Source organism: Haliotis asinina, chromosome 10 (genome assembly GCF_037392515.1).
Source record: "Haliotis asinina isolate JCU_RB_2024 chromosome 10, JCU_Hal_asi_v2, whole genome shotgun sequence".
Taxonomy (NCBI): domain Eukaryota; kingdom Metazoa; phylum Mollusca; class Gastropoda; order Lepetellida; family Haliotidae; genus Haliotis; species Haliotis asinina.
In genome coordinates this window covers 46,564,392-46,586,791 of record NC_090289.1, presented here as the reverse complement: position 1 = coordinate 46,586,791, position 22,400 = coordinate 46,564,392, and the positions used below count along the sequence as shown (strand labels likewise).

Below are 22,400 nucleotides of genomic sequence, written 5' to 3'. Positions count from 1 at the left end.
AAGCTCAATAATTAATTGTTTGCAAAGAGTGATGACTGTACTGACTACTATGATCAAATCACACAAAATACAAATATAGTACAAATATGTGTGCAAGTTTATGTATCCCACAGGGATATTGAAGCATGGAGTTAAAGATTCATATGTACAAATGTGCTGCAACTAATTTCCATCAAGCATTTTCTTGTTGCATTTTCTATTTCTTCAGCAACTTACTTTAACTTTCAGGCAGTATTATAAATCTGCTTAATCAGCATTCTTGATAGCTAACATACACATAACTGGAAAATTGGTAAATATTACTGATACCTACCATGTGTGCATTTTTGTCTTCCTCTTAAAATATAATATACTCAGGGAAAAAAGTAAGGGATCATATGAAAGGGCACATGTTCCTATATTTTTTTTCTAGGTTTCGTCACAAGCTTTGTATCACAGTTTGGGAAAAAACCTGGAAAATAATAAGGGAACACTGGGGCTTTGATGTGATCCTATATTTTTTTCCCTCAGTATATAGAAAAGTATAATGCACACTTGCCAAAACTATGTATACACACAAATAAATATGCTTAACAAAGAAAAAGGAAAGCAAAAGCTGATAAATTATGTGAAATGCTTCTGTCTGTTGTAGGTGAAGTTCACAAACAGCTGATGATAAATGTATTGTAGCAGTCAACACCAAGACAGATTGCCATCAACTCCAGGATCTAACACCAACTGATGATGACATGACTTGTGATAGGAACATGTGTTTTATCATTGGTCAGAGTCAGTTCTTGTTCATCATGGAACATACACAATAATACCACGTCCTTCAACTGAAGGTAATTGGCAACATTTTGGCTTCATACTCTACCAAATGGGAATGAAACCTAAACTCACCAGGATGAGCAAACGCTTTAACCACTTTGCTACTCCACCACCCTGGTTCAAATCGGAATCAGTTACCCCAAATGATTTTCCATGGAATTATTTAGTTTATATCACAGTATACTCTTCCCATGAGCTCCTAGCTGACCATATACTTGTCTCTGACCTCCATAATATATGACAAGGCTCTGGTATTCTATAAACAAACATTGTAATGTAAAGTCATTGGTAGTGAATTACTTATATATGTACATCTGTTTGACTGTGGAACAATAGTGTTAATACCTGTGGTTTGGTCTAACTGAGGATCCGTAAGAATCAGAACGAGATCATCATTAATACTCAATTAAGATATGTTATAGCTATATTGTGAGATATGTAGATGTTTATGGCAGGTGTTTCTTTTACCATCAGTTTCCCCTCCATTGTGATTCAAGGTTTGACTGCACCATACACATGCTAAAGCTGGAACAGGTGCAAATCTTACACAGACACCCCATCCCTGATTAGCCTACACAGATATTTGCAATGTTAATTCCTGACATCAATTTTTCAAGAAACGGCTATATTTTTCTTCAGCTCAAAGTCTATGAGTAATATGATCATAACGGGTTCGGGTATGGAGATGGGTACCCAGGTCCAACTCATTACCATCCCATCCTAGGTATCTGGGTTACCCATCTAAGCCCTGACACATACCCTAGGGTTTGAACAAACATCTTCATAACAGGCTTATTCACATTCAGCTGGCACACCTTTCTCAACTTGAATACTGTTAAGGTATCACTGGATCCATCTAACTCACTAATATACAATACCTGGTTACCTTTTCATTGTTTTGCACGTTATGACGAGATATATACCATTAATTGATGGTAAAAGAACCCTTATGTTACAATGATCTGACTTGATTAAGGGCTTTAGCAAACATTTGAGGAAAAAGATATCATTTATTGGGTACTCTGTAAAAACAGTTAATTTTGCTCTGTAATGGGCCTGCCACAGCTTGTATTGACATGTATCAATATCGTGAGTGATACTCCCTAACAATCCATTAATGAGAGAAAAATACTAAACAGTTTAGAGTTACAATATTAATATAGGATACTCCACTGTAATACCAATCGACATTTTAATGTGATTGACATTATAATCCAGAAGACATAATGCTGTTATTCTCCACAGAATGTGCTGCTGACAATGTCGCTGTTGCTGCTGATGTTTCTGGATGTTGACGATGCTCTTGACAGTGTTACACAAGCTTCCATTAATGCTGCACATTGCTCACAATGTTGCACACTGTACTAGAGCCTCTCATAACGGTCTTCATCTGCTCCGTTTTCTTGACGGTAGCCTTTGTTGACGTAACTGTGTGAATCACCCTGATCCTTTTCAAATTTGGTGTGTTTGTTGAAAGACGCCTGCCGTTCCTGAAACAGAATTATTGCCTTGTCAAAAGTTATGTCCTGTTCATAAAGTAGCAGTTACACCAACAAACTTTGTGATATCTTATGAAGTGATCTTAAGTTATTATTATGACCTATTTGGTGCTTACTGAACCAAAGACCAATATTAAGAGTGAAAGAATTGGATTTCATTATATAGTTATATAACTACCATATGAGAAATGTCCATATTCAGGTCTTTAACACAGTTAGCAATATTCTAGCTCTATGATGGTGGCCAGGAGATAATCAAGTTTGGACAGCACAATTCAGTGATTGATATCATGAACAACGATCCACATTCATGGGACAGAATGACACACAATCATTCAGGTCACTTGAGCCCAAAAACCCGATCCAATATGTAACAACATACGGCAAACATGGTCCCATGAAGATCTGGGTTCAAAAATAGTAATCCATGCTTGTCGTAAAAGGCGACTAACAGGATTGGGTGGTCAGTCTTGCCGACTTGGTTGATATGTCATCATATTCAATATCTCACATATGCGTAGATTGTTTGTTCATGCTGTTGTTCACTGGATTGTCTGGTTCAGACTCGATTACTTACAGACAGCTTCCATATAGCTGGAATATTGTGAGTGGCTGAGTGTTAAACTAAACTCACTACTAGTACTACGATGACTGCTACAAACATAGGTAACCAATTACCATTTGTAACCCAAAATCCCTGAGATGCTCAGAATACATCATCATTCAGTACAGAGGACAAGTACCTGTATATGACTTATCTAGGTAGATACACAATGGATTTTAACCTATAGTGAGATATTCTATAATGTTTAAAAAAAAGATTTAACTGAAAAAAAAAAAGAAGATAACACATATTCATCTGTACTGGTGAGAAGAATATACAATGTATCAGTTGATCCCTCTAAATACATGCAAGGGACTGTGAGACAGAATCACATGCAAAAACTTAAAAGAGTCAATGACTCAGCTTTTACATCTTTCTCAGAAAAGAACACTAAAAATTGGCTTCACAGCTAATATTGTTTATTGTATTGTTTATTGTGTGCCATGCCCCTGCCCTTCTCTGGAACACATTACATGTAATATTTCCCTATGGCTTTGTACGGTTGACACTAGTCACCCAGCTGCAAATGGGTATCTGGTAGGATAAAATGGCAAAGTGTGTTTACACCATGGAAATACCACAAATATTATTTGTATTGTGATCACTTTTGATATTTTTAGCAAAGTTATTATTACAGACTAACATTATTGTTTAGTCTTAACTCTCAGCAGTGGAATTAGCCATTATTAATTCCAAATCATTTATTAGATTATATATTGGATGTTTCTTGAAACTTATCAAGTATTAGCTTGGACCAGGCAATCCAGTGATCAATAACATGAGTATCAATCTACACAACTGGAATGCAGTGACATGTGCAAACCGAGTCAGAGAGTCTTATATCCAATCCCGTTAGTTGCCTCTTACAAAATGCATGGATTGCTGAAGATCAGTTCAAGGCCTAATCAGTTGTTAACGTTTCAGAGGTACTTTGTTATACAGTATGTGTAATTGTGCACAAATGAAGGAAAAGAAAAAAGCTTCAAATGCAAGTTAAGCAAGGACAAAGCATTCATTGCTTGGAACCTAGCTAAAGTCACCACCTCGAGCTGTAGCTTACAATGTGCAGAATTTCTGTCATTGAAAAAACATGTGCATATCATTATAACCAATGATTTCTAAAAGATTTCTCTCTATGTCAGAGTCAGGAAGTGAGTCAGGAGGTCCAAACTTGACACAGGATGACAGCAAAGATAGGAGGGTGACATGCATGTCATTGTACTAACAGGCCCCACCCCCTACCCAATCTCACAGGTGGATCAGCCATTGTCAGTGCCTGTTTCTCATGGGAAAGAAATATACTATGTAAGAACTTCTCCTTCTATTTTTCTTAATTCAATTTGAAAACACCTATGAGACAAAACATACCTCCAACCTGAATTCATTAAATATATTTGATGTCTTATATAGTTATAGATACGTATCTAAGCCAAAAAACCCCATAAAACAACAAATTGCCCAATTTTCTCCAATAAACTGGGTTAGACAGAAAACACAGAAGTAAAACCTGTGAGATATGTGCCATGACATGTCAGCAACAATGGGAAATGCACAAGCAGGCTATTCCTTTCACCTCCCACAAACCTGGAATGCATGCTCTTCCTCAATCAATAAATTTGTTTTGCTACCATTTTCTACCATTTCTAGATTATCTGTGTGTCTTCTAACTTGAGGGCGTGGTATCCTCGTCTCGGCCATATAGTCATTTGAATCATCTAACACATCAAATGACTGTCCTCTTGATTTCGAGGGAGGATTTTTCTTTCTGAAATGGAAAAAGATCATTATTCATTTAGCCATAAAATACAGTACTTATCTGACAAAAATGATGAACTTCACTTAAGTGACATGAGTGAAAACAATAGCATGGAAACAATAGAGCAAAAAGAATAGAGTGGAGGCAATAACCTAGAAACAACAGAGCAGAAAGAATAGAGTGGAGGCAATAACATAGAAACAATAGAGCAGAAAGAATAGAGTGGAGGCAATAGCACTGAAACAATCGAGCAGACAGAATAGAGCGGAAACAATAGCATGGAAAGAATAGACTGGACACAATGGCATGGAAACAATAGAGAAGAAAGAATAGAGTGGAGACAATAGGGTGGAAACACTTGAAACGACAGAGAGGAAACAACAGCATGTAAACAATAGCAAGAAAACAATAGTGTGTAAACAACAGCAAGAAAACAAAGGTGTGGAAACAATAGCAGGAAGAGCATAGAACAGAAAGAATGGAGTAGAAACAACAGTGGAAACAATAGTGTGGAGACAACAGAGTGGAGACAATAGTGTGGAGACAATAGAGTGGAAACAATAGTGTGGAGACACTGGAGTGGAAACAATAGTGTGGAGACAATAGAGTGGGAACAATAGTGTGGAGACATTAGAGTGGAAACAACAATGTGGAGACAATAGAGTGGAAACAATAGTTTGATGCTAAGTGTGGTCTGAACAAGTAAGACATATTACTACAATCTCATGGCCAGGATATCTGAAGCAGGCTCAACCTTGAGACGAACTGAACATGTGGCATGATGAACTCAAAGCAGTCATTAAATCTGTCCCTAACACATGGTTAACGAATGCTTTAGGAACGTCGTTAAAAAAGTTAAGGAGTGCATCACAAAACAAGCGCTAAACAATACACGTTTATTAGGCGTTCCTTAAAAACTTGTAACTTGAAATACAGACAGTTTAAGGCAAGGTTAAAGGCAATGGGATTCCCTGTGAATCATGTGGTTTTGTAGCAAACATTGTGCAATGGCAGACAGCATGACAATTCAGCATACTATAGGCAGTGCTAGCACAGTTACGTTTGACACTTTGCACTGTTCCATCTGTTTGGATAGTACTTTTAATGAAGTTGAGAAACTGTTTGAGTTCACACAGAACACTATCCACAATTTGTTCATTGACCGCAGCACAACACTGGTAATCTGCATCACTTGCTGTTCTATTCTACATCTTCACTGCTATCTTGGTAGAACTGACATAGACAGAGCCAGTGTCGCTACAGTTCTTGAAATTTCAAATCTTAAGTGTCAAACTTGTTCTGATATATAGTTGAAATCAAGCAAGACAACATTTCTCCTGAGCCTTTCACAAAACAAAGAAAATATCCAAAAATCATGAAAGAAAATAACAACGAGGAAGAAATAATAACAATTGAACAAGAAAGACTGGAAATTGAGCGTCAACGATTGAAAAAAGACGTCTTGACATTGAAGAGCTGAGATTCAAAATAAAGAAACTTAACATGTCAATTCAATTCCCTGAGTATGCTGCCTGCTTCAATGACTTGTCCACTACCAAGAGGAGGGATGGCAAGCACCACAGACAAGAATGGAGGAGAAGCACTACCCCACATCACCACCCACAGGGACAAAGATTACATGTGACGTATAAGTACATGTTTCTGACCGTTCTTCTGTTTTATTTCTAAGGCTTATGATATGCATTAGTTTGTATGATTATGACAGTCTTGAAAACAATCTTCAAGTGTGAAAACAAGTACAATACTGAAATCATGACAAATGAAATAGTTTGAAAGGTTGTTTTTTGACACGTTTGTATATGTTGAATTTTGTTTTACTCGTGTTCTTTTTCTCTTGAACTTTCATTTCCTTGCAAAGATTGTTTCAAGTATGTTGTTACGAACTTCAAAACCATTTCTTTGTTGTTGATGTCCAAGAACCAAGAAGTCATCATCGTTCTCATGTCATCGTCTGCATTGTCACCAAGTTCTTCATGAAGTGGTAGGCCATTTGAAATGCACATACTGAGCACCATTGCCGTTGCAACTATTATTTTGCAACATTTGGAAGGTTCAAAGAGCAAACACCCTCCAGATTAGTGAAGGCAGCAAAATCTCCTTTTTCACACACACCAATTGTCCTTTCACTTGTGTTTCGGGTTTTACGCTGAGCGTTGTTGTACCGTTGCTCATTTGGTGAAGTAGGATTGAACACAAGAGTCACATGCATGCCCACTCTCTCCCAACAACCAGCCATCTCCCACCAAGCCTTGTTCAAATAACTGCTTCAGGTTGCACATATTCCAAATATGAGAATCATTAGTGCTGCCAAGACATTGTGCAACTATGTTTGTGATTTGCAGTTGAGCCCCATTCACAATTTGCACATTTATGCCATGGTATCCATTCCTACACACAAACAAATGTTCACCTTTTGTTGGCGCTTTGATTGGAATAATAGAACCATGTATTGATCCAAGCACATTTGGAAAGTCAGCTATTTGGTGAAAATCAGCTTTCATTTTCTATTTTTCAACTTGTGTCTTTAGAAAATGAAAATACTCAATGGCATGTTTGCACAATGATGTTGAGACATCGTTAACACATCTTGAAGCTGCCTTTTTGCGCAAACCTTGTACATCTGCCCAAATGGACAAGAAACTACCAGTTGCATAATAATGCAATGTTGTCACCACTTGTAGTGACACACTTAGAGCTTTTGACCGACATGTAGGTCCAATGACGTGCAACATCATCTCCGATTGTCTCCTTCATTAATGACAATCTAATGACTGCTTCGAGTTACTAACCCCAGATGCTTTATCTACTATAATTCCCAGTCACTAACAGTTCGTTTTGTGCTGCAGGTTAATACAACAGTTGGCCAGTTTGGCTAATGTGGACTCACCTGCAGACACAGCACAGCCCCACAAGCAGGAGGAAACACAGAGCCCCAAGACTGGCAGACACCGCAATGATAATAACCCTCTTCCCTGAAACAGCAAGATGGAGGTTGTAAATATCCAGATCCATGTATGTTCTTTTGATGGAATGACAAAGTTATCATTGATGCTTCTATGTTGTGTACAAAATATTCCTACAACACCCATGGAACTGAAGGGTTATCTGGCACCTATGTATCTCACATGTCTCATGCCTAGCCCTTTCTGGAATGCTAAATCCTTTAACGAGCATGTCTAGGTTGCATCAGGTTACCTCCCATCTAAAAGGGGCTCCCTTTCAAATTATATGGGTTTATTTGTCAGTATCAGGATCATATATATTCCGAGACTAAGCGTTAATGTATCATATCTGTTTTCAATCAAGCAAAGAAATCTGACTGTGTGTAACAAAATGGAAATAAAATTGGGTATGATACATTCATATTTTCCGTCCATCGTTTTACTGGCTTCACAAGAGATGTGTGAAAGACTCCTGAAGCATTTACATAACTCTCCCCGTCCAGCTATTACAGATTGTATTGTAAGACAATGATTTGGTTCTAAATCTGCTTGGACATGTTACATCAAAGAGTATCAGTTTACAGAAAGAGAAACACCCAAGATCAAGCAGGTCTCTTGTTTACCATGCTGTCTGACAGACCAAGAAACATAATCAAGGTGAACTTTTATTTGAACCCATGCTTTACATCTTTGTGGCTTGCCCAAAGGAAACAACTATGCAATGTATATTGCTGTTCCTTTGATGATAGGACTAGGAATATTCTCCATAGATAGTTTTTAAATATTCACAAAAATATAATTGGTACAGTGAGGAGCAAAGACACATTTGTCCACAACTGCATAATATATGATATAGACATAAAGGTCATCCTTACTCTCAGCTTCAGGGTCTTTGTCTTTACATGTTGACCCCACCCACCCTGGTGGGCATCTGAAAGATCACACGATATGGTTGTTAATTCACAGCTTTACATGAGATAACAAAGTGTTATGACAACACCCTCGAAGCGTACGATTCATCTACATCCACATTACTCGTGGTCTCAGGGGAGCCAGGATTTTGAGAAAGCATTTGCACATAATGCTTAAATCACAGAATTGGTTGAGAGTGTATTTAAATGTTTGGCTGTCATTTTTAAAGTTGTCAAATAACAAAAAGGGTATGACACTATGTGGATGATAACTTTATTATATCATGATGTGATGTTTCACTATAGATTGTTGTCAAGCAGCATGTAAGATAATGGACAGAAATGGATGTGTGACCTCTAACCTGATCACACTACTAATCTGAATCCTCCAGTATGTACACTAGAGTTAACATTCAGGTTTCAAGGGGTCAGAAAGAACTCGCACTACAATGAAATATTTTTTCAGGAGCCTCATCAGAATAACAATAATAACTTCAGAAACTGTCTCGTCTAGAGTGAGTGAGTGAATGAAGTTTTTGTACCTGCAGGCAAATCCAGGTTCCTCTCCAGGCATGTTGATACAAGAGCCGCCATGTTCGCAACGACCTTCATAACATTTACCTGTTGTTGAGAAAAGAGAGAATGCATGTTGTCGTTTATAAAATAAAATGGCTGTTGGCATTACCTTGATCATGCTTTTATTAAGCTGGAAAATAATAGCCTCTTCCAGTTTTGCATTCTCTGCATAAAAACATGCAGACATTCCATAGAGCTGAATTCCATGCACCAACTGCATACAAATAGAGCATACAAACAGACAGTTCATTAATATTCCGGATAACCCAAACTGCCTGTTACATGACTTATCCCACCAGGGGCACATTTTCTGCTGGGCAAACAGGGGAATGTTTGAACAAACTCATTTGCCAAAGATGAGACAGCATGTTTCACACATTGTAGAGCAGAAATGAAGCCCTAGACATTCTTGGTAGTCAAGCTACCAAACTCTCAGAGTTCAACGTTGCTGAACTTCACTGATTTGTGACCTGAGCTCTATGCACAGGGCCATGTTCCACCACAATCATAGCCTCATAGCCATGAGATAGCTGACTCTTATTACAAGTAGGTACTTACTCTGACACTTGTCTGTGGGGTTGGTCCAGTAGTGGCCTTTCTGACAGGTGCAGGTGTAGGTTCCAAGCAGGTTGGTGCAGTTGGTTCCCTTCCCTCCACACGCTGCTGTCATGTTGTCGCACTCGTTGATGTCTGCAAGCAGGTCAGGAAGCAGCTGGGAATACTGAACATTTCTGTTATAGCATGGCTGTTGATGTGTGTTAGATACTGCACACAAGTACACAAGTACTTTTAGCACTTATGCTACAAACTGGTCGCAAGCAACCTAGTGGTTAAAGTGTTTGCTCATCATACCGAACACATGGGTTCGATTCCCCACATGATGTGAAGCCCATTTCTGGTGTCACCTGCGGTGATATTGCTGGAATATTGCTCAAAGCAGCCTAAAAACATACTGACACACTCACTATTCTTGGAACAGCTTCAAATATCATCATTAAATATTAGGGTACATATGTAATTTGTAATGGACAGGTGGACAAGAGTCAACAGGTCGTGAGACCTGTTCACCTTGATATTGTTCAGATCTGACAAAAGCTACTTTTATTCAGCTATGAAACAAACATTTTGGATATGAATAAAACATACAACTCAGAATTTCATTGTTTGTTTATGACAAAACTTCAGCATGGAGTGTCATTCAAAATGAAAAATTCATGGATTCTTAAATTAGTCATATGTCATCTTGTTAAATGGGTACTCTGTTGACATTCCAGGAGGAAATGAGCATTTATTTCCACTGTTGAAATACAGAAATTAGATACATACTGCCAGGAATTCTACCCTGACTTGTACCAAATATTCATGAGCCTCAATGCTGATTGGGGAGTAATGAGTTTATCTAACATGACCTTCCATTGAATATATGTCATATCTTCACATAGTAAAATAAAGAAGAGATAAGACTTTTATGAGACTTGGTTGATTCTCGATGCTTTGTTCTTCTTATATCTTATTGTACCAGTCTTACCTTCACAGGCGTTTTCATGTAGTGGCCATACTTTGAATCCAGGCCGACAGCTACATGTGAAAGTGCCGTTACTGCTGGTGCAGACAGTAGATGCAGTGTGGCAGTTGTTGTTGGTGTCACTACCACACAGGTCATAGTCATCTTGAAAAAAAAAGAGATGTAGGATATAAGTAAAGACATTGTGAGAATAGACTCAAGATTGTGCTACTGACATTAAACTCTTGATGCTAATATCCTTTCAGTGCTGGTTATACTTCAGTTGAGAGAACGTTGCTTAATGTCCTATTCCAGACCCATCACAGCTGGGGATAACACGAGCTGAAATGGGATTATTAATTACGGCATTATACATATGCATGTTATTGTAACCTGAAAATGTATATAAAAAATTCCTTTAGTGTCAATTTATGACACTATCATACACCATATACATGTGTAGTCACTATTACTATGAAGATACTAACATGGATGAATTAACTCATTTAGAATCATTTTTGGAATCAAAATTACAGAAAACACCTGCCATTGATGTGAATTTCACTACTCTTTCCTCATCATGCAGACTTGTATGTTTATCAAACATGTCAACCATAACTTGTGTTGAAATACTGCATTGAGAGAAGATGAATTACTCACTACAATCACTACTATTAACCTCATTTCTCCAATCTTCTCCAACTCTGCTAGAAACTTAAACAAAATATTTTATATATTTACTTCTGATATAACCTACAAAACCTCACCTATGCCATATATATAGCCTGTTATGTCAGATGTACTATATTTGTGAATTTAATTTGAGTGAAAATGATGAAATTAAAAAACAACTGCTTAGAGTCTTCTTGCTTCCTTCAAGGTCCACTGGAGAGTGAATAACAGTTGACAGATATGTGTCAGCCATATAGTTTGTCTCGCCTTATCTCATCATCGAAAACTAACTTGGATGTCTTGTAATGTAGAAGATTACAATCCAACCTGTCAACTTTGTCATCTGTACATTAACTCCGATCAACCTATCAGTTCCGCTCCCCAGGGCACAGGGACTTCCAGAAGGGCAGGAGGATACAGTGTCTGCCAGATTTGACTTCAGAGCTGCAGCAGTGGTAGGTGTGCTTGTGCCAACTTCGTAATTCGCTTCAATCTCGCCATTTTGTGTTTGTCTTTTTCGCCGATTTCTATCACAGAAATGCTACATGTCACACTGGTTTCACACTCCTAAACTCCTCAAAAGTTGGATTCATGCCTGAATCAGATGTTAAAAATATACCTCCCCATAAAGATCAATGTTGGAATTGGTCTTTGGCAAATGATGCTTGTACACATATTAAGATCAGACTAACAGATTGCATGGTCAGTTTCCATGATTCATTTGATCATAACCAAAATTGTATGCACTGTCGACTATGATCAATCACTGTACTGTCTGGTCGAGACAAGAGCATGATATATTAACAAAATGACCCTACGAAAATTCACTAGTGCCAGTGACTGTGAAGACATATTAGCCCAAGCAGATTTTTACTAGCCAGAGGATAGCAGGCCAGTGGTTATTTTCCACACTGACTGTATTATGTACCTAATATACCAAAGCCTTCAACAAAACATTAAATTTGATTTAAGAGCCCGAGAAGTTATGGCCAGCCAAATTCAGTTAAAAGGGTCATCACAACAGAATGGGGGACACTTACAAAAACAACTTCAACATGTGACCTGAAAGTACTCCACTTGTCAGAGCAGTGATTCTATGTGAAGAAAATACATTGTTGTCCGAGACAAACAGTGGGACAAGAATGAATCAGTTCTTGTCGGTAACTTACCCTGCTGTTTCTTGCACTAGCTGAAACTCTGTCACTGTCACAATACCGTTCTGGATCTTCAAGGCCTCCTTCAACTGCAACAAGGAAATGTTACCATGACAACAACTGTACCATAAATCTTGTCTGATTTGTACTCCATCAGTTGATCACTGGAATTTTTCCTGTCTGGTCATGATCGATTGATTGAATTTAGTTTTACGCCACACTCAGCAATATTACAGCTATTTGGCAGTGGTCTGTACACAGTCAAATCTGGATCAGATGATCCAGTAATCAACAACAAGAGCATCAATCAACATAACTGGGATATGATGACACATGTCAGGAAACCTGTTCCTGCTAGTTGCCTCTTACAAACATGGGTAGCTGAACACTTGTACATGAGAGAGACTTAAAGTTTAATCCAGTTTTAAAGTGATTGGATTGGGTTGGGTAAGAAAACGTGACTTGAGTTTATGTCACTGCTTAATAAAAACACAAAGGATTGATGTGTCATACGTATTCTTCATGAAAATGGGAAACATAGGGAATATCCTACTAGAGAGATTCTTATTTAGTTGGTGGTCAAAACTTACAGAGACAGTCCATATTTTTACTGAAGTCAGAGTTGTCAATATCCCCCACAATGGCAAAATACTCTTCATGAATGTGTCCACTAGTTATGATTATGTCAAATGTTTTGACGTGTTTAAAGCAAACTGGAAGGAGTGTACTGAAAGCATTTTAAGTTCAAGTTTTCAATTTATTTTTAGCACTACCACCCAATTTTGTTGAAGCAATAGTTGTTGCTAAGGAAATACATAAAACATATTATTCAGAAATCTAAAAACTATCCAGGCACCAGATCAGCACTAGACATATGACATCTATGTGCCATGTTTGGTTAAGAAATACTGAATGGTTTTAAGTTCTGCTCTGGAAAAGACAAATGTGCTTGGATGGACGAACACATGGACAGTGTGCATTTTTATACATCCGCAAGATGCGTTGCAGAGGATAAAAAGGGATAAGGATTCTAGTCACCATTCTACCATTCTACAAAGAGATTTTCACATTACGTCAACACGAGAGAGTTACGATTTCTTTGTTGAGGAGGCCCTGAGTTATACTGTCCAAAACACTCGCTTAATCACTCTCTCGCAAGCACTACTTACAACTGTCTCCACTTTCTCAGCCAGCTTTTTAAAGGCCTCTGAGTTCTTGTCATTGAGGTCTGGGGTCCAGACTTGGCCCATCCCTGGAACCTGAGCAAAGACGATCTGCCCACCAAATGTATAAGTGGCTGTGAGAAGAAATTGGAGAAATTGTTCAGAGTGAATCTTTAATAGCAGTTCTATTTTAGAGTCACCATTAGTCATGGTTCCACACATAAATGCCTTAGCACTGGATTCTTGTAAAGTTAGATTTTGATGATCCAATGCTAAACACTGGACTGTAAGTCAGTCACAATGAGGTAAGGTGAAGTGATGTGAAATATGGTTTAATGTCATACTTATGATGACAATGTGCATGTGTGTGTGTGGCTGCTTGTACTAGCTCAGACTCAAGCTGGTTTTATAGCTCACTGAGATACCATAAGCATGAATATCCCATTCAGACACATTATACTGACTGAGCCGACCAGTACCTGAAGAATCCATTAATGCCAAGCATCAGGCAGGCAGCAAAACTACTTTATTACATCTCTTGGCATGACATGACCACTACACCATGAAGGCAGTCCAGTCACAATGAATGAGATCCGATGAAGATCATGTGGGTTCAGGGGTGTGCACCACTACTTTTCTCAGATAATCAAGTCAGTTTGTGAATTATGAGGATGCCTCATTTATTCAAATACTGGATTCACCCCTGAAAAACTATTCAAGCATGTCACGGCATCATGGATTTTTTTCCTAAAAAATCCAGGACTGGGCAGGTGGCACAAAAGCAATATGTTAAAAAATCACCACACTTGCTGAGTTGTGTGATGCAAATATTGTTGATAACTCAGTTTAAAGTCCCTGAGAACAGATACAGTGTTTTAGTGTCCAACAAACTGCCTTGCGCAGTCAAAGTTTTGCTCCAGTGTATCTTAACATTATGATTATATTTTTCAAGCAAAATGTTTTTTTCTTCTTATACTTGAAAAGATATTTCCATAACATAAGAAACAAAATTGGTCTCGTCTAATTATAATGATGCACCTTGTGGCACTGGATGCATCTAACAAACACAAGAATGCAGTAATACCTTTATTGGTGCAGTATCTTCCCTTGAAGGTTGGACGACATGACCACTTGCATCCTCCATCGGTGTTCTCACAGAACTGCCGGACACTGTCATTGAACCCGGGGCAGCTGTTAGTCTTACATTCATCTATATCTGCAGAATAATAACAGTAGTATCTGTACCTGATCGAACGTTGTTCGTCTTAAGGAAGCCAGTAATTTAGGCTTAATGTTGCTTTGAACAGATTTCAAGTAATGACTGCATGTTCTGTAAGTCTAGAGTGATGTCAGCGGCAATTATTCACTACGCCAGCGAAACACACAATCGTAGCTATGATCTCTTCCAGTAGCATTGGACCCTTGAAGATCCGGGTTAGAACTGATCTTCAGTAACCCATGCTTTTCATGAGAGGAGATAACAGGATCGGGTGGTCAGGCTCACTGACTTGGTTGACACATGTCATATCCCATTTGGGTATATCAGTGTTCATGCTCTTGATCACAAGACTGTCTGATTCAGACTTGATTATTTCCAGACCACCACCATATACCAGGAATATTGCTGGGTGAGGCCTAACAGTAAATTCACTCAATGCAATAGTGTTGTAATGAGGTAAACTTGTCACATGAACCCCAAACTAGCCGTTCCTGGCACTGCAGCAGGGTGCAAATCTCTTCTGAATGCTACAACATTTTCACCATTGCATCACTGCATTATAAGATTAATGCAAAGCTTGAAGTCACCTTCAAACAAGTGTTATATCATAGACTTCATAGGATTGACAATTTTTAAGATGGGAACTAATGAGTGTGGTATTTTTTAGCCAAATCAGCAACATTTCAGCTATGTCATACAAACGGGCAACAACTGCAAGTACAAACTTTGTTCAATCATTGTTCAATATTGAAGTTCAACAAAAAATATTTTCTTCCTTAATTTGCCTGTCAGAAGCACAAATAGATTGGACAGATCAGTTTTCCTGGCAGAATGAAAAATAAGGACATTATTTCTTACCAACACACTTGTTGTCTTGACGTTGGTAGCCCTTCATGCAGGAACAGTTGTAGCTGCCTGGGAGGTTGGTACACACGCCATGGACGCCACATACATTGTCAGAACACTCATTTTTATCTGCCAACAACAAAGTTTACCTCATAATGTACTCCAGTAGGAGTGAGTGAGTGAGTGAGTGAGTGAGTGAGTGAGTGAGTGAGTGAGTGAGTGAGTGAGTGAGTGAGTGAGTGAGTGAGTGAGTGAGTGAGTGGGTGAGTGAGTGAGTGAGTGAGTGAGGGAGGGAGGGAGGGAGGGAGGGAGGGAGCGAGCAAGCCACTTTAAGCGATATTTCCCAAAATATCGTGGCAGGAAACACCAGAAATAGCTGATATGGCATTAACTATACTATGCAATATTCTGGCATATCACTGCAGTTTACATTCACATGTAAAGTTTGGCTTTACACCAGCAATATCATGGCAGTGGACACCAGAAATGGACTTCACATATTGTACCCATCTGGGAATCACACCCAGGTCTTTGGCGTGATGAGCAAACACTTTAACCACTAGGCTAACCAACCGCCAGGATGAAGAATGAATTTGTGAGAGCAATCAAGTAAACAAAGTAACATTTCTGTTAGGATTGGAACTTTACCTTGTACATAAAGTCTCAGGTTATTGAGCATAATCTCTATTGAAATCTGGCTGAGCTGTACAAAAATGCTGTCATAATATCTGCTCATTTCTGTTCATGTCTAAGTTAAATGTAACACTAAATAATGCAGTAAAAAGCTTTACTTACCGTAACATTTTATACCATCTCCTTCCAAACCATTCGGACATGTGCAGGGGTTATCTGCCCTTGATTCATTACATGTTGCGCCACGGAAACACTGACCATGACACACAGGTTTGACTTCTTGACAGTAGTCTCCCTTTGTGTTTTCAGGACATCGGCAAAGTGCTCGGGATAATAATCCTAAATTAAATAAGACAATGCTAATTTAATTTAGAAAAACTGACAACTTCATATTTCATTGGATTCTGTGAACAGTTACGTGCCAAAGTGTTTTATATTTTTATCAGTTAGTGTTGATCATTTTCATATCAGAATACATTTGTCATCCACTGTCCCAACTTTCCAGTTTGTAAATAGAAACAACCACTATCTGCATGTAAAATGAAAGGCAAATAATTTTCCGTAGCGGAAAGATTAAGGATGTTTAGTGATGTCATGTCAACTGATGCCACAATGGTCTGCTAAGTGGACATGGACATGGACTATGGGAGCTATTCAAGTTTTACTGAGAGCAGCTCCTGTACCTGACGTTCTCTTTTCAACATAGTTGACGACGTTGTAGTCACACTGTGATGTCTCTGCACACAGACATACCACCACTGCTGGGGTATATGTGGCATTGAGTCCACCGGCTGCCAGAAACTGGAATGTTTTCTGTGTTTTTGATGAGTCCATTGTCACATTCCATGTAAATTCACCACTTGTCTGATCTGGAATAGTATTACATAACCAATCTTATATAAACTAAAAGTGCTTTATGGTTCAATTTCTTTATTATACAAGGTCACAACGTTTCGAGACAGATTCTAGTCTCTTCTTCAGGTGAAGAAGAGAGATTAATGAAGAGGTGAAGAAGAGACTAGAATCTGTCTCAAAACGTTGTGACCTTGTATTATAAAGAAGTTGAACCATATAGCACTTTTAGTTTGATTCCTCCAACTTCTAAATGCCTTTGAAACAACTCAATCTTATATCTGAGAAAAAACTCTGAAATAACAACATATAGACATAATGGTTTTATGATTGGAAACATATTTTTATCAATGTCTTTTTGATTGATTTTTAGATAAAATAGAATTTTATTTGCCTTTTTTTTTGTGCTTTTTTTACTTGATTTTGATTGTATGAACAATGTAGTTATCTTACATTTGATGGTTATTACTGTTTTTCTGCTGGAGAGTGAGTGAGTGAGTTAGTGAGTGAGTTGGGCACAATGACATACAATCCACCAGGTCCAACTAGGACATACCGACCACCTCATACAGCTGTGTCACCATCCACTAAAAGCAATAGCTGCAAGATTAGCTAAGAACGTTATAGAATGAATTCTCACCCATGCTATTTCCCATTCTCACCCATGCTATGCTTGCCTTTTGCAATAAATATGCCTGTACTACTGTTCACTCACTTGTCTGCCCACTCACCAACTCACCAACCAAATCCTTCACTAACACACCCACCCACTCACTCACTCAAACATCCGCCTGCTCACTCGCTTGCATGCTCACTCGCTCACTCACTCACTCTCTCACTCACTCACTCACTCCATGGAATGATAAGTGTTATTACTGTAGGAGTATAAGGCCTCGTCTTCAGACGTCATGACACTGTAGGTAGCGTCTAAGTCATGTGTTGCCTTGACAACCAGTGAATATTCTCCCTTAGTCACATTCCAAATTCGGGGTAACCCAGAAAACATGGGTGGTTTCATGTCTGAAACAAATGAAGAATCATGACCATTTTTCGAAAGAATGGTTTACATTTGCTACATGAAACATGTTGACTCTAAATGTTAAATGTGTGACTTTACCTGATGCACCTTAGCACATTTGCTGAAAACCAAAGCAAGAACATTAAATTCTAAGACCTGACATTGGAGACTAACACAGAACACAAATTACTCTTACTGAGAGTGGTCTCCTGCTGCTGTATGTCCTCCATTTTGCCCGTGAGTCCTGCAGCAGCGCTGGTATCAGTCAGGGCCTTGTAGGAGACAAGACACGCAACATAATCGCCGCAGGTGGAATTGGCTGTGTCAATTGCAGTGGCATCAGAGCTGTAGAGGGTGTCTCTGTACACAGTGAAGTTGGAGTAGGAGAGAGGGGTGATGGCCTGTGCTGACATGGTGGAGAAGTTGCCAGTGGACAGGCTGTAGTTGAACTTGGAGTCACCCTCAGTCATAACCTTGGCTGGAAGATAATGTACTTTTAAAGTCTTGGTTAGGGATTTAGAAATGAGTGAGTGTGTATAGTTTTATGACTTTTAAACAATGTCACAGAGGGGGATGCCAAAACTCAGTTTCACACACTGTACTGAATCTGAGTTTTCAGTGTCAAGAGTGCACCCTTTAAAGGTCACATGCAATGTATAACACAACTTTGCAGATTCTGATACCTTTCGGTATGCACTTACTGTGGGTGGTTGGGTGTGTGTGTGTGAGTGATTGAGTTGGTTGATGGGTTGGGGAGTGGGCAGATAAGTGAGTGAACAGTATTACAGGCACATACAAAATGCCAATTCAGCCTATAAAGAGAAAAACGTGAAGGAAAAAAGCCCACAAAATTGGAATTCAAACGATTTACTGGTTTCAGCAGCTATGCTGCACTGCACCCAAATACATGCGTATGCTCATTATTTGTAAGTGTGCTACAACTACTTCTGGACCCTTCATGCAATATACTACCATTGATGAGTTTATTCTGGACATAATTTTGGGATTTGCTTCACTTGTGTGAGTTATACACAACCTTGTCTATGTCAGACTGTAAATATTTTTTGTCCAGTTATGTGTCCTTTGACTAGCGTTGTCTACATGCTTATCAAACTCAGTTCATCTTTGGTGGGGGATTATCCATATCCTATTCCTTGAATACAGTCCATTGAAACATACAGTAATATTCATTTATAATGAACTCAAAGGGACTGTTGTTTTCAGTTCATTGTAAGCGAAGTTCGTTCTAAGCGATTTGAGAATGTTTGTGAATATTTGGAAATTACCAAGAATCATCACCACGTCACTGGTTTCAGACAAGATCATGTTCACACAGAAAAAATCATCCATGTCATTTTCATCCGGTAACTTGAACAAGATTAACAAGATTAAATAAATGATAAAAGTTCACAGGTAAGTTTATTTTATTATCCCCTTGATCCAATGTGAGGAAGCCTGTTTGTTTTCACAAGCTAATTGGTGACACGTGAGATGACACGTGAGTGGATTCGGATCAGCTGTTCGTTGTAAACATGTCAATTAACATGTGAAATAGCACAGAAGGACCCGTCAATTTGTTTGTTGTAACAGAAAATTCATACTATCAGTGTTCGGTGTATACGGTAGTTAATTCATAACAATATATAGGAAAGCAGTTGGGACTTCTGAATTTGTTTGTTGTAACCAGCAATTCGTTGGCGTGTACGTTATAAGTGAACTTTACTGTATGTCCAAGTTACTGTAAACACATAATGTAATAAATGGCAGCTGCAGGACGACAGGGGATGGACATCAGTGTACAATCTCTACATCCCACAAAGGTTGACTTAGTGATGAAGATGGGAACTTACCTGCATCAACATTTTCCTGTGTGACAGCATTACTGGCCACGACAGACACAAGTCCAGAATTGAAGATGGCATTGTCAGTCTGGGGCACGAACACTGTCACAAGTAACTGTCCACTGGCCGTCACCTGGAGAATACAGCCTCATTTACAGTCTAGGCCATACACACAAAGATCCCCAGTTCTTTAAGCATACCAGACATTTAATCATATAATCGTACACTGATAAACCGTTTGATAATACTGAACAAGATTACATGCAAATACATGAAAGATAACTGTTTGATTTCATATCAGCAAGGTTACGTGTAAACATTCAAAAAGTAAGCTGTTCGATTATATTTGAACAAGATCACAAGTAAACATAAAATAGAATGTTTGAACCCTTGTGAATAAAGTGAACACAGTTCAGACTGCGTGTGAACTTGACTCCAAATATAACTCCAAGTTTTGGGGTACAAAACATACAACATGTGAAAAGCCTGAGGGGTGAAGGCAATATAAAGACACTTAAAGTCTATCATGTATGCGATATTCCAGCAATATCATGACAGGAGAACCAGAAATGGGCCTCACACATTGAACCCATACAGTGAATCAAACCTGGGTCTTTAGCATAAGGAGTGAATGCTTTAACCACTAGGCTACCCCACCGCCCATCTACCAGGTAAGACTGACCACCTTTCACTCGTCCTATCAAGTCGTTGGGATAATAGGGGGTTACAACATGCAGGGTCGTTTTGAAGTCTTCATGTAAAACAATGTGACATTTCATGAAGAAAAGAATGAACATTAGATGTATATCGAAAGGGTCAGCGTTTAGTTTTACTCCACACTCAGCAATATTTCAGTTATACAGTGGTAGTCTGTAAACTAATCAAGTCTGGACCAGATAATCCACTGATCAACACTGATCATGAGTACTGATCCATACTGCAAAATGATGACAAGTGTCAATCAAGTCAGTGAGTCTGACCACACAATCCCATTAGTCGCCTCTTATGACAGGCATGTGTTACTGAAGAATAATTCTAACCCGGATCTTCATGGGTCCTATACTGAAAGAATGTTTACCTGTTTTTGATTATGTAACACTCTCACACAGATGACCCTCACAAGTGACAAGAAGTAAAGTCATATTTTCCTCACACATATTGAACTGAATTTAAGAAAACCTGATAGAAAATGAAAATTGCAGACCATCGCAATGTGAGCCACTCACCTGGACAAACTGGCCATAGTGGAAAATGATAGTGTTTCCGTCCCGCATAAATTCCTCCATCTTAACTTTGTCCTGAACCATGACACCCTGATGGTAGAATTCCACTGAGTTCTTATCAGCTCCAAGCCGGGCTTCCACAGTAACACCATTCATCTGATATAATGGATGCATTATCAGCTTATTGCTACTCAAAGTCAAGTATCTGTTTACAGCAATAGATGGGTTTAATGAACCCTTGAGCACTCCATTTCAGTTATGGCCATATCTGGCTCGGGTTTCACACATTTACTTTGGGGCATGGTACTTATAGGTCAAGAATCAGAATCAGCAGGTTTATGGCAAGATCAATATTAATTCCGCTAGGAAATGTGTTACTTTACAGGTGGAAGGTGAAATGTGTTACTTTACAGGTGACAGGTGTAATGTGTTACTTTACAGGTGACAGGTGAAATGTGTTACTTAATAGGTGACAGGTGAAATGTGTTACTTTAAAGGTGTCAGGTGCAATGTGTTACTTTACAGGTGACAGGTGAAATGTGTTACTTTACAGGTGGAAGGTGAAATGTGTTACTTTACAGGTGTCAGGTGTAATGTGTTACTTTACAGATGACAGGTGAAATGTGTTACTTTAAAGGTGGAAGGTGAAATGTGTTACTTTAAAGGTGGAAGGTGAAATGTGTTACTTTTCTGGTGTCAGTTGCAATGTGTTACTTTAAAGGCGTCAGGTGTAATGTGTTACTTTACAGGTGGAAGGTGAAATGTGTTACTTTACAGGTGGAAGGTGCAATGTGTTACTTTGCAGGTGACAGGTGTAATGCGTTACTTTACAGGTGTCAGGTGCAATGTGTTACTTTAAAGGTGTCAGGTACAATGTGTTACTTTAAAGGTGGCAGTTGCAATGTGTTACTTTACAGGTGACTGTGGTAATGTGTTATTCTACAGGTGACAGCTGCCATGTGTTCTTGGATAGCTGTCAGCTGCAACACTTGTGTTGATATCAGAAATATCAAAAACTGCTATTTTATGTATTGTGTCCCATCAAAACTATGCCGTATCATCAGAGGTGAACAAACAAACCTTGTAAATGAAACAGGAGACTTGCAATCACACAGCAACTGCCGTTCCTATTTTGAGGAGTGTTAAAGCAACCTCC

The 22,400-nt window shown here is 38.7% G+C and overlaps 1 protein-coding gene across 3 annotated transcripts in view; it reads right to left on the bottom strand.

Annotated features, from left to right (window-relative positions):
- Positions 1-1,438: 1,438 nt before the first annotated feature.
- LOC137298864 (protein crumbs-like) overlaps positions 1,439-22,400 on the bottom strand; it is a 70,828-nt gene continuing 49,866 nt past the window's right edge. For 2 of the 3 annotated variants that reach the window (XM_067831203.1, XM_067831205.1), the window contains exons 18-35: positions 21,248-21,400; positions 20,031-20,154; positions 18,377-18,658; positions 18,039-18,182; positions 16,994-17,179; positions 16,473-16,649; positions 15,690-15,806; positions 14,697-14,828; positions 13,619-13,746; positions 12,465-12,538; positions 11,623-11,822; positions 10,648-10,788; positions 9,678-9,809; positions 9,086-9,164; positions 8,508-8,563; positions 7,578-7,662; positions 4,498-4,678; positions 2,079-2,300 (exon numbers count right to left, since the gene is read on the bottom strand). In XM_067831203.1, coding sequence (XP_067687304.1) covers positions 2,175-2,300; positions 4,498-4,678; positions 7,578-7,662; positions 8,508-8,563; positions 9,086-9,164; positions 9,678-9,809; positions 10,648-10,788; positions 11,623-11,822; positions 12,465-12,538; positions 13,619-13,746; positions 14,697-14,828; positions 15,690-15,806; positions 16,473-16,649; positions 16,994-17,179; positions 18,039-18,182; positions 18,377-18,658; positions 20,031-20,154; positions 21,248-21,400 — 2,517 coding nt within the window. In that variant the 3' untranslated portion in view covers positions 2,079-2,174. Of the gene's footprint in view, positions 2,301-4,497; positions 4,679-7,577; positions 7,663-8,507; positions 8,564-9,085; positions 9,165-9,677; positions 9,810-10,647; positions 10,789-11,622; positions 11,823-12,464; positions 12,539-13,618; positions 13,747-14,696; positions 14,829-15,689; positions 15,807-16,472; positions 16,650-16,993; positions 17,180-18,038; positions 18,183-18,376; positions 18,659-20,030; positions 20,155-21,247; positions 21,401-22,400 lie in introns of all 3 variants that reach the window. The other variant, XM_067831204.1, reaches the window with a different exon arrangement.